At 66.7% G+C, this 10,986-nt stretch overlaps 1 protein-coding gene across 3 annotated transcripts; it reads left to right on the top strand.

Annotated features, from left to right (window-relative positions):
* Positions 1-1,215: 1,215 nt before the first annotated feature.
* CFAP410 (cilia and flagella associated protein 410) lies at positions 1,216-10,717 on the top strand. Of its 3 annotated transcripts, XM_055313771.1 has the most exons (7): positions 1,216-1,374; positions 3,176-3,194; positions 4,586-4,632; positions 6,804-7,033; positions 7,835-8,003; positions 8,246-8,336; positions 10,232-10,717. In XM_055313771.1, the coding sequence occupies exons 1-7, from the start codon at positions 1,298-1,300 to the stop codon at positions 10,361-10,363; spliced, it is 765 nt and encodes a 254-aa protein (XP_055169746.1). In that variant the 5' UTR covers positions 1,216-1,297; the 3' UTR covers positions 10,364-10,717. The 3 variants fall into 3 exon arrangements, with proteins under 3 accessions (XP_055169746.1, XP_055169745.1, XP_055169747.1); XM_055313770.1 differs by lacking the exon at positions 4,586-4,632 and having other exon boundaries at positions 3,176-3,310; XM_055313772.1 differs by lacking the exons at positions 1,216-1,374; positions 3,176-3,194 and adding an exon at positions 3,201-3,310.
* The last annotated feature ends 269 nt before the right edge of the window (positions 10,718-10,986 follow it).

The following is a 10,986-nucleotide window of genomic DNA, read 5'->3' as shown; positions in this document are numbered from 1 at the left end:
CTGCTCTCTCCCGCTGCCCCTCCACGGGGCCCTTGTCCCAGCACGTCCTCCACCAGTCACGGGGGCCCCTGGGCTTCAGATGTCGCTGCGGCGCTCGGGGAAAGCGACCCGCCTGACCTCTGCTCAAGGAACAGTTATCCTGCCGCCTCGTAACACGGTAAGGGAGGCTTTATTCAAGTTTACTGCAATAGGGGAGAGAGCACAGGTGGCTTCGCGGCCAAGGAGCAGAGTGGGGAGACCAGCGGGTGGAAACGTGCTGAGACGTCTCCGGGGGGCTGCTGCTCACGGGGAGGGCAGGCCAAGACCAGGTCCTACTTGGGGGATGCAGAACGTCATCAGGTAACGGGGGTGACCGCACATCAGGGTGGGGGTGAGCCAGCAGGCTTGGTGGAGACCGGGCGGCCAGGCCAGGGCAGGACAGGGTCCTCGAGGAGAGGACGTCTCAGAGCAGGACGACTCAAGGCGGTCTCGTCACCTCCACCAGCTCGGAGATGCCAAGCGCAGGTGGACGGGTCCTGACCCCTGCTAACCTGTGGTTTCGATGAGCTTCATACTCGAAAGGGCCCCCTTCCCTTAAATGCTCATGTGGGGGGGGGGGGGCGGGGATCCACTGCCCTAGGACTCTCCCTGATTTCCTGTTCCAACGGTTTAAATCACAGTGATTCAGGGGACGCAAGGAACTGTCACCTCGATGCTCCAGGCTCAGGTGCTCCAGGATGGGGGGCTTGGGGACTGGGGGCCACAGGGTTGGGGGCTCGAGCCATCAGGGACCTGGGGCCTCAAGGGCTGGGGGCTTGGAGCCCCGAAGGATCAGGGGCTGGGGGCTGGAGGGCTCTAAGGACCGGGGGCTGGAGGCTGGGGGCTCGGAGGCTCTAAGGATCAGGGCTGGGGGTCAGGGGCTCTAAGGGCTGGGGGCTCGGGGGCTCTAAGGTCCAGGGATGGGGGCTCGGGGGCCGGGGGCTGAGGGATCGGGGGGAGGGGGGGGTCGGTCGGGTCCTCTCCGGGTCGCAGCAGAACTGCGTCACCCGGGCACCCCCTCACCGCACATGCGCAGGTCTGGGCGCGCAGCCCGAGGGGCGGGGCTAGGGCGGCCGGGGCGGGGCCATCGCTCCTGGCGGCCTCACTGCGCTCGCGCCGCCCCGCCTCCTCGCGGGGAGACCAATGGGCTCGCGGGACACGCCCCTGACGACGGGCCCCGCCCCCTGGAGACGGGCCGCCGCGGCGCGCAGCTGCACCCGGCCAGCGGCTGCGGTCGGGGCCAGGCGGGGCGGGGCGGGGTCCCGGGCGGCCCTGCGCCATGAAGCTGACTCGGAAGATGGTCCTGTCCCGGGCCAAGGCCTCGGAGCTGCACAGCGTCCGGAAGCTCAACTGCTGGTGGGTGTCCAGGGGCCGGGGTCGTCCTCGCACGGTCCCCCCCGCCCAGCACCGGGGTCCCGGGAGGAGAGGGGACGGGAGGGGGGGACCCGGGAGGAGGGGACCCGGGAGGGGAGGGGAGGGGACGGGAGGGGGGGACCCGGGAGGAGGGGACCCGGGAGGGGAGGGGACGGGAGGGGGGACCCGGGAGGGGAGGGGACGGGAGGGGGGACCCGGGAGGAGGGGACCCGGGAGGGGAGGGGACGGGAGGGGGGGACTCGGGAGGAGAGGACCCGGGAAGGGAGGGGACCCGGGAGGAGAGGGGACGGGAGGGGGGGACCCAGGAGGAGAGGGGACGGGAGGGGGGGACCCGGGAGGGGAGGTGATGGGAGGGGAGGACCCAGGAGGAGGGGGGACGGGAGGGGGGGGACCCGGGAGGAGGGGACCCGGGAGGGGAGGGGACCCGGGAGGGGAGGGGACGGGAGGGGGGGACCCGGGAGGGGAGGGGACGGGAGGGGGGGACCCGGGAGGGGAGGGGACGGGAGGGGGGGACCCGGGAGGAGGGGACCCGGGAGGGGAGGGGACGGGAGGGGGGGACCCGGGAGGAGGGGACCCAGGAGGAGGGGACGGGAGTGGGGGACCCAGGAGGGGAGGAGACTCAGGAGGAGCAGGCCCAGGAGGAGGGGACTGGACCGAGAGGCCCCCCACACCTCTGCTCCAGCCGGGGAGCAGGGAGCACCTGCGGAGGAGCCACCGCAGTCGGGGTGGAGGGGAGCAGGTGCGGCCACAAGCCCGGGGGCCACTGCCACAGACCATTCCGGAATTGTTACTCCTCTGGGTGGTGGTGTTTCAGACGCAGGCTCCAAACTGCTCCCTTTGCTGGAAACCGCCGAGGTCTCCCCGTCGGCCTCCTGGATAGCTCCTTCTGGAAGGGCCTGAGTCGGACATGGCCGGACATGGCCAGCCGTAGGGAGCCAAGTCTCCCAAGCAGGGGGATGGAGGTGACTAACACCGTCCAGTGGGGAAGTAGAGGCTGAGTCCAGAGTAACCAGGCGGTAGACGTTTCTGTAACTGAGTCCTGTTGGGGAGGTGCTGTCCCCAGGAGCCCCGCTCTGGGAGGAGACAGGACCGGATGGAGGAGCTGTGGGGTCACTGCAGGTGCACACGTCTGGCTGGGCCAGGGGAGGACTTCAGGAACTCCGGGACGATCTGCAGGTGTTCCCTGGGGGCTCAGGGCAAGCCCTGTAGATGGGTCGGTGGAGGTGGGCCGTGGGGAGCTCAGCCCTCCTCCCAGGACCTCCCCCCAGGCCGCATCGGCATGTTGACTGCGGGGAGCTCGGCCCTGTCACTTGTTCCCCTAAGGCCCCTCTGTTTGGCATGAGGTGGCCAGGCTGCGTCTGAGCAGGGAGAGACAAGGGCCTGCTTGAGGCTTTCCAGCCTTTGTTTCGAGAGCTGCCTGGACGTGGCCCCTGACAAGGACTTGCTTGTTCACTGCATCAGTGGGGGACGTTGTCCAGCCTTGCCCCGGCCTGGAGAGTCAGTGCATCTTTGTGTCCTCCAAGTGGAGCGGCCCTGCGGCTCCTCAGTCTGAGAAGCACCCCTCAAGCCCCGAGCACAGAGACTTTTGTTGGAAACAACCACGCAGCAGTGTTTGACACCTTTGTCAGTCCTCTGGACGGGCTAGGCTGGCCCTGACCTCGTCGTTGACATCGTAGGATTTCAGTTTATAGGCACCTGTCATTAACTTTTGGGATTTCTGTTTCTAATTTTTTTTTCCTCAACTTTCACAAAATTAAAGTACATGTGTCTTTTCTTTCCCTAGGGGCAGCCGCCTCACAGACGTAAGTATTATGCGGAACATCTCCAAATGCTCTCTGGTCCCAAAAGTGGAATCCTGTCCCCCAAGAGGACCGTTAAATTTGCTGAACTGCATGCACTCAGTTCAACCCCAAATCTGGTACTTTGTGTTTATTTAGTATAACTTTCCGCTAATTGTTTCACGATTTTCGTAATGTGGGATGACTAATGAAAAAGCTATTTCATGCGTCCTGGTTTATTTTGACGTTCCTTTAAGAATTCTCCCGTTGATGAAAGGCTTCACATCCCAGGTCTCAGGGAGCGGATCCCAAGTCGGCTGGGGAGGGATGCTGGGGGCCTGCGTTGCTCACAGGAGACGTGCGCTCTGCTGGGAGGCCTTTTCCTCGGGTTCCTGGGCTGCGTGTCACCGAGGACGTTGCTCAACTCAGCTCCTGCTCTTAATGGGATCCAGTGTTGTGCTCCCCACCCCCCGGGCCATGGCGGGAAAGGATGGGGCCCAGAGTGGGGGTCGGGGAACAGCACCCCGAGCTGAGCTGGGGGTCTGTGAACAGATTTCTTCCCCTTTCTCTCTGAGAATGAGCGTCCCTGACTTAACACAGGGATCATACTGTGTAAGAAAAGGTCATACGTCTTTTCTTTCTTTCCTACTTTTCTAACTTGAACTAAACCTTCACTTGGAAACAGAGTCAGAGATGCAGCTGAGACCCTGGGCTATCCAGGAACGCTGATTCCACCTCACGCTACAGCTGAAATGCAGCATATCCAGCTGCCGAAAACAATCCTAAAAAACAAAATTACCACCATAGCAGAAAACAAGCCCATGGTGCATGCGATGCGTCCGAGCAGCCCATGAGCCTGTTGGGGTCAAGGGCCTCGTGTGGCCCGGTGCTGGCGTGTGGCAGACCCTGTACCGCCCGTCGGCCACACAGTTGGAGTTCGTCATGGGCCAAGCCGAGCACCGGTTGCTCTTTCCCCTGAGTTGATGCTGTTAACACGGTAATGAGAGCCGGTCCCAATCCTGTCTCCCTTTTGGCCCCGCTCCGTTGGCCAAGCCCTCCCTGTGTCTCAGGGACGGCAGAAGAAAGGTTCTCGGTCCAGCGGAGGGGCCACAGAGGTCCCCTTACGTGATGTCTTCTGAGGGCGCCGAAGGGCAGGGCTTCGGGCAGTGTTTGGTGGCGGCGATGCTGTTACGACATCCCAGAGCGAGCGCGCGTCCCCGGGGTTGAGGGAGCCCGAGCAGATGCAGCGTGCGGAGTCTGGTGCAGAGCCTGCGGCCCCGTGTCCCGTGCAGCCCCACTGAGGCGAGGGCGCTCCGCCTGGGCCGTGGGGGCGGGGCCCACCGGGCGCCACGCGTGTCTGCGCTGGGCTCGCAGGAGCGCCCGGCCGTGCCCCACCCGCTTCCTTCCCTCCCTAGGTCTCCATCTGCCGGGAGATGCCCAGCCTGGAAGTGATCACCCTCAGGTACTGCGCCCGCTGTGCTGAGTCACGGGGCTCGGAGAAAAGGGGGATGTTCAGATCCCCTTAGGTCACCTGAAAACTCCCGACAAGAGTGTGTCTGGGGGGGCCCCTGCGAGCTCTGCCTGCCCGCGCGGACGGGTCCCTGGCTAACCCCCTCGAGCTCGCCCTGCTGTGTCCCGGCCCACCCTCGCTGCGATCGTGGGTGCAGCCCCCACATGAGCAGCCCTGTCAAGGCGGCCACGTCTGCCCCCAGCGCCCCCGCCGTTCTCTGCCCTCCGGTTCTGGCGCCACCAGGAGCTCTGCTGGTCTCTGCCCCACGCGGTCCCTCGATGGCAGCTGCCCCTCTGGAGGCATTGGCATCTCAGGCAAACCGGGGATGAACCAGACGCTGCCGATGGGATTTTTGGCAGCTGGGCGCTTTGGAGGGTTGGGGGTAGGCGGGGAGCATCGTCCTCTGCCCCTGAACTCCCTCCTGCCCGCTCGGGACCCAGGGAGGGATGCCGGCTCTCGCACCTTGGGCAAGGCTCAGATCTCTGGGCCTCAGTTTCCCTATCTGTAACACGGACATAGTACCGGCACCTGCCCTGTGGGGCAGCGAGGACTGGGTGCCGGCAGAAAACGGAGCGCTTAGCGAGCATGCGTGCACCGGTGTCGCCGTGTCGCTGACTTGCTAGGATTATCGGTGAAGTGGAGACCTGAGCCCACACCCCAGAAAGCCTTCCCTGACGATTAAACGGATTGCCTTTCATTCCTGAAAATAGGCGAGCCCCGAACCCTGGCCCTGCCCCGCCCGAGTGATGTGGGGCACGTTGCCGGCCCTCCTGAGCTGCAGCGTCGCTCAGGCTCGTGGCTCAGGACGGACGGGAGGCCCGGGGGTGTTGGCCGAGCTCAGGTGCCCGGTGCCCGCGCGGCTGCGTTGGAACCCGAGTGTAAACCGCTGCGTGAACGCGGGATGCCCGACCTTCACTGGGGTGCAGTCCCGTCCCTTTGGTCTCGGAGCCTCGTGTTGAGGCTGCCGTAACAGTCCCGCACACCGGGCGGCCCGTGGACGACAGACGGGTCTCAGCCCCTGAGCTGCACATCTGAGATGAAGGTGGCATTTGCCGTGTCGGGGGGACCCGCGTCCTGGTTCACGGACAGCCCTCCTGCTGGGTCTGCGTGGGCGGGACGGGCATGGGAGCTCCGGGGGCTCTTCCATGAGGGCTCCCCGAACCCCGTCACCTTGGCCGTTAGGTTTCAGGGTATGAATCTGGGGGGACACGAATACTCAGGGCAAGCACGGTTAGCCCCGTGGTCCAGCAGGAGGATGGCAGGCTGGGGTGCGGGTTCAGATGTTCACGTGGCGCCCTGGCCTGTGCCTGGGACAGCTTCCTCAGGCTTAGAGACGGCGAAGCCGGAGTCCTGCTCTGGGCGCCGTGGCGTCAGCTCTCAGTAAAGCCGAGCGCCCCGCTCCCCACCGGCGACTCCCTTAACAAGTGGGGGGCCCACTGCGGTGCTGCGGCTCCGGGAGGAATTAGGACTTCCTGCCAGACAAATGCAGCCCCCAGCAGAGAATGTTCTCGGTGGGCGTGGCCGCAGCCGTGGAGGGCGCTCCCGGCCTGCGTCGCCCCCCCAGGCACCTGCCCTCTGCTCCTGTGGAGCTGGGAGGGTTTCTGCTCGTGTCCGCGGAGGCCTGCGGGGTCTCAGCCTGGAGCCCACACGATTCCGTCTCTGACGTGTTCACAAGTCCGAGGAGCAAAACTGAAGCGCACGTACTTCGTCCCCTCCTGGGGCTCGGGCTTGGGAAGTCGGGGCTCGGTTCTTGCAGCCTGGGGCTTGCTCGTGTTTGCTGTGGGTTTTTCTGGCCGCCGCCTGCTGTGGGGCGCAGAGACGTCCTGTGAGGGAGGGTGAGCCCCCCGCCTCCCCGTTGACCCCGTGAGGCCTGGACCGAGCAGGAGGCCGGGGCCTTGCTCGCTGCTGCTCATGTGTCCAGTTCGGGGACTTCCCGTCCTCGCGGTTTGTCCTTGGCCCGGGGTCTTTGTCGACCTTGACTCCTGCCGTCCGGCTCTGACCCCCTTCCCAGGAGAGGGCAGGTGGGCTCCGTCCTGGTGTTTGCAGTTGACACGAGGGGCTCGGTGTGTGTGCGGGGGGGACGCCCTCCGCGAGCGGGGCGCCGACCGTGCTGTCCCCTGCAGCGTCAACAGCGTCTCCTCCCTGGAGCCCGTGAGCCAGTGCCAGCAGCTGAGCGAGCTCTACCTGCGGAAGAACCGCATCCCCAGCCTGGCGGAGCTCTTCTACCTGAAGGGCCTGCCGCGCCTGCGCGTGCTGTGGCTGGCGGAGAACCCGTGCTGCGGCACCGACCCCCACCGCTACCGCATGACCGTCCTGCGCAACCTGCCACACCTGCAGAAGCTGGACAACCAGAGTAGGTGCCTGCTGCGCCCCACAGCCCGACGGGGAGTCCCTTCCTCTCCTCTGCCCTTCCGGCACCTTCCAGGAGCCGGCAGGTGCCCCCTCCCTGTGGGCTCCTCGGGGGGCGTCCCCCAGGCTGCTGCCCCTCAATTCGCAAGTGTGAGTGGGGAGGGATCACCCGGGGCAGCCCAGGCAGACGCAGGATCACGAGGGCCTCGTCACCCTCCACCCGCCTGCTCCTGTCGTTCCTTCTGCTCCTTCCCTGCTCAGAACACTTGCCTGGGGCCCCGGGGAGCCCGTGAGAGGGTCCGGCTGGGCTGGCAGAGTCCCTGCTGGAGGCCGGCGGGCGCCTCCCCGCGGCGCCGATCGCTCCTTCTCCGCCTGTCCTCCAGGGCCTGCATTCGGAGGCCCCTGGCACCACCGTGCTGGGCCCTGACCCTCGACACACACGCACACTTTCCCCCCAGGTAGACAGCTGCCGCGTAGGTTAGCTCAGGGACCGCCGTCCGCGCGGGAGTGCAGCAGACCGTGGGCCGTGTGGTCTGTTCCTTTTGACTATAATTTGGCTCTTCACGGACGCTTGTCTGGAGCAAGTGCTGAACTTGAGATTCACGTCCAGCCGGTGCCAGGGTGGGGCGGTGACAGGCAGGACCCGGCTGCTCTCAAGGAGCTGGCCGGCGGGGTGGACCGACGGACCCCGCTTGTCTAGAGCAGACCGTGGCCGGCGTGGCCGTGGTGGCGAGCCACAGTCCGGGGGGCTTCTGTGGGGGCGCGTCCGCTCTGATGCTGCAGCTCTTCCCGCTTCACTCTGAAGCCGTGACCGAGGAGGAGCTGTCCCGCGCGTTGATGGAGGGAGAGGAGGTCACGGCCCCCGGCGGAGAGGGCACGGGGAGCGGCCGGCCCGAGATGTCCTACGCCCTGAGCGCCGCGGACGCCGCTGCTGACACCCAGCAGGACACGCTGAGCTATGGCGAGGAGACGAGGTGCCTGGTGGCGGGGGCGGCGGGCCTGCCCCTGGGGCTCCGCGGAGTTGGAGCCGCTCAGGGCCCGGCTGCAGCAGCCTGGCGGTGGGGCGGGTGAAGTGGGCCGGCGGGCGTGGGGCACCCCTGGCCCAGCACTGCCGTCTCCCGGGGGAAGGCCAGGTGGCCGTGGCCAGCCGAGCTGCCGTGCGGCGGGGACGGGGCGGCTGGCCTGCTCACACCCTCGGTCCCTGTCCTTCCTGCAGCGTCCAGGGCCAGCTCGGCCTCAAGTCCCCTTCCCGGGACCGCTTCCCTTCCTTCTCGCACAGGGAAGCCGTGAGCAGTCGCAAGAACAGGGTGAGTGTGATGGGGACAGCACCGGCTGAGGCGGCCACCAGCTCCCTCTGCCCAGAACGTGGGGATGGGGGACGGGGGTGCACGGGCTGAGACACCCAGGGACTCGCAGAGCCAGGCCCCCGGGGGTGGGAAGTGGCTCTGAGCTACACTGGAAGTGACACGCTGGAGGGGGTGTGTGTGCAGCTGAGCTGGCTTCAGTGTGCAGGGGCAGCCCCAGAGGGACAGGAGACCCCCGTCCAGCCCGCGGGCAGCTCCGGGCAGCTCCAGGCAACACGCGGGACCAGGCGGGCCGAGCAGCAGGACGAGCCCTGTCGGGCAGGTTGCTGTGGCGGCACCTAAAGCTGCAGAGGTGCGCTGCTCGCGGGGACGCCTCCCACCTGCAGGGGGACAGACACTCCTGTCCTGGCGGGGCAGTTCTGCGTCACCGTGGCTCCTCAGGGTCCCTGTAAGGAGTAACAGGTTCAGTAACAGGGCTACGGGGGCTGCTCCGTCGAAGGCTCTGGTCCTTTGCACGTGTCTGCCGCCTGTGTCCTTCTGGCTTGTTCTGGGGCTTGTTCCCCTCCTGGTCACGGGCTGGCGCTCTGATCCAGGCTCACACCCAGGAGGACAGGGGCCATTTCTTCCTTGTGTCCTCTCACTGGGGAAGAACGGCTGCCCTGTGTCTTCCTCACCTGGCAACACCGGCTTCATCAGCTGGATTGCTCACGTCCTGAGTGTGAGCCCGTCACCAGCCAGAAGAGCGGGGTCACCACCGTCAGCTTGGCCCAGTGGGGACCTTGCCTCCTCGTCACATGGGAGGGGGGCTGCGTGAGCAGAGCCGGGGTCTGTGAGGAGGTCCGTGACCCCCCAGCTCCTGCTCCCGACTGCCTGGCTGTCCTAGCCCCGCGGGGCCCCAGAGCCATCCGACTGGTGCTCACATGGGAAGGGCTCCATAATCGGGGTGGGGGCTGCCAGCACCCCCTTGAGGACCTGGAAGGGCTTGTGGAAGGCACAGAGGGGTGACCTTAGGCCCCATCCCGGGGAGGGGCCAGCCCGCCCTAGGGGAGAACCGTCCCCCCAGAGCTGCTGACAGCCGTGACTGCAGGCTGGAGGTGATTCTGGGCAGTTGTCACCGTCCTCCGCAAGGTCCGTGCACAGGCCCCCCCAGCACAGAGGAGCCCCCGGAGCAGGCCAGCGTCTGCAGAGCCCCGGAGGGTGCCCCGAGGTGGCACAGGTTCCCCCAGCACAGGAGGAGCCCCCGGAGCAGGCCAGCGTCTGCAGAGCCCCGAGCTTGCACACTGCTCCAGCCCTGTACCTTCCATAAATGAAAACTGAAACCATCAGACCCGCTTGCGCAGCCAGAGCCACTTCTGGGACAGCAGGGAAGGCCCTGGCTCTACTCTGCCCAGGACCTGTGGCCTGTGGCCCCGTCCGCCCCCGGGAGGTCCCGCAAGCCCCAATGGCAGAATGCACAGGGCCAGGGAGGCCAGGGAGGTATAGGGGCGAGGATGGAGCAGGACCCTCGAGGGGTGCCAGGGGTGGGCGGGGGCCCTGTTGCTCAGCCCCGGTGTGGCCCTCGGAGCAGATGTCACCTTGCCACCACGTGCCCCAGCTCACCTCATAAGAGCCAGCCCAAGCGGCCCCCATGTGCAAAACCCTGCTTTGCTCCACTGCAGATAGAAACCACGTGCACATGCCTAGCACACGCGTGTCTGTGTGATCGTGGTGCTGAGCGCTGCCCCGGGCCGCTCCGCCCCTTCCCTCCCGCCTGGGTGACCTCGGCCGGCCCTGCAGGCAGTGCAGCTCTGTGGGGGAGCCTCTGCCCGGGGTTCTCCCGGGGTTTCCTGGGGGGCCGCTCGCCTGGATGTACAGGTCCGCTGGCCTGGTGGCCTCAGCCGGTGCCCCTGTGCCCCCAGAACAACGTGCTGACCGCCATCCTGCTGCTGCTGCGGGAGCTGGACGCCGAGGGGCTGGAGGCCGTGCACCAGACTGTGGTCAGCCGGCTCCAGGCCTTGCAGAAGCAGGAGCAGCAAGAGGACGTGGAGTGACCCTCAGCGCGACCCCGAGCTGCCAGGCCTTCCTCCCGCAACCCCGTGCCCCAGCCCCTGGGAGGTGCGGGGTCACCAATACAGCCATGGCCTCCGCCGGACCCCGCTGAGTCCCAGCCTATGGTCTGTGTCCCAAGAGGCTCAGGACTGCCCGGGAAGGCCACGCCCTCGGTGTGGACGGTGTGGATGGTGCCCTGGCGGAGCAGGAGGGGCAGCAGGCCCCGTGCTGGGTGCCCTCCCCTGAGGGGCGCAGGTGCACGCCAGCCTGCACAGGGGGCCCACCTGGGCTTGGCGCTTCCCGCCGTGGCAGCGCCACCACTGTCCCTAATAAATGTCTTCCCAGAGTCTGACCCGAGCTCGTGTTGCCCCTTTTGGTTCTTGGCCCCAGTTGTGGGTTAGACTCTGCCCGCGGCTGGCGTCCAGAATGATCTGTCCTTAGAGTGGCTTCGCGTCACCAGACCCACCAACCGCCACGGGGCCGGGGCAGGGGAGGCCTGGGGCAGGATCTGGGTGCCACCGTGGGAGAGGCAGTGGGCGGGCGCCAGGGGGGCACCCTGAGACGGCACCTGAGGTGCGTGCTCCCGCGGGGAGAGGCTCAGGCCGGGGGGGTGCCCCCACAGTGG

Source organism: Nyctereutes procyonoides, unplaced genomic scaffold (genome assembly GCF_905146905.1).
Source record: "Nyctereutes procyonoides isolate TBG_1078 unplaced genomic scaffold, NYPRO_anot_genome, whole genome shotgun sequence".
Taxonomy (NCBI): Eukaryota; Metazoa; Chordata; class Mammalia; order Carnivora; family Canidae; genus Nyctereutes; species Nyctereutes procyonoides.
The sequence above is the reverse complement of the archived record's forward strand: the minus strand, read 5'-3'. Positions and strand labels throughout refer to the sequence as shown.

What these genes read in the sequence shown, in the direction of transcription:
- CFAP410 (XM_055313770.1), top strand. Translation starts at nt 1,298, where the DNA reads ATGAAGCTGACTCGGAAGATGGTCCTGTCCCGGGCCAAGGCCTCGGAG. An exon ending in TCAGTTCAACCCCAAATCTG is followed by an intron (nt 3,311 to 6,803) that starts GTACTTTGTGTT and finishes TGTCCCCTGCAG; the next exon opens with CGTCAACAGCGTCTCCTCCC. An exon ending in GCAGAAGCTGGACAACCAGA is followed by an intron (nt 7,034 to 7,834) that starts GTAGGTGCCTGC and finishes TTCACTCTGAAG; the next exon opens with CCGTGACCGAGGAGGAGCTG.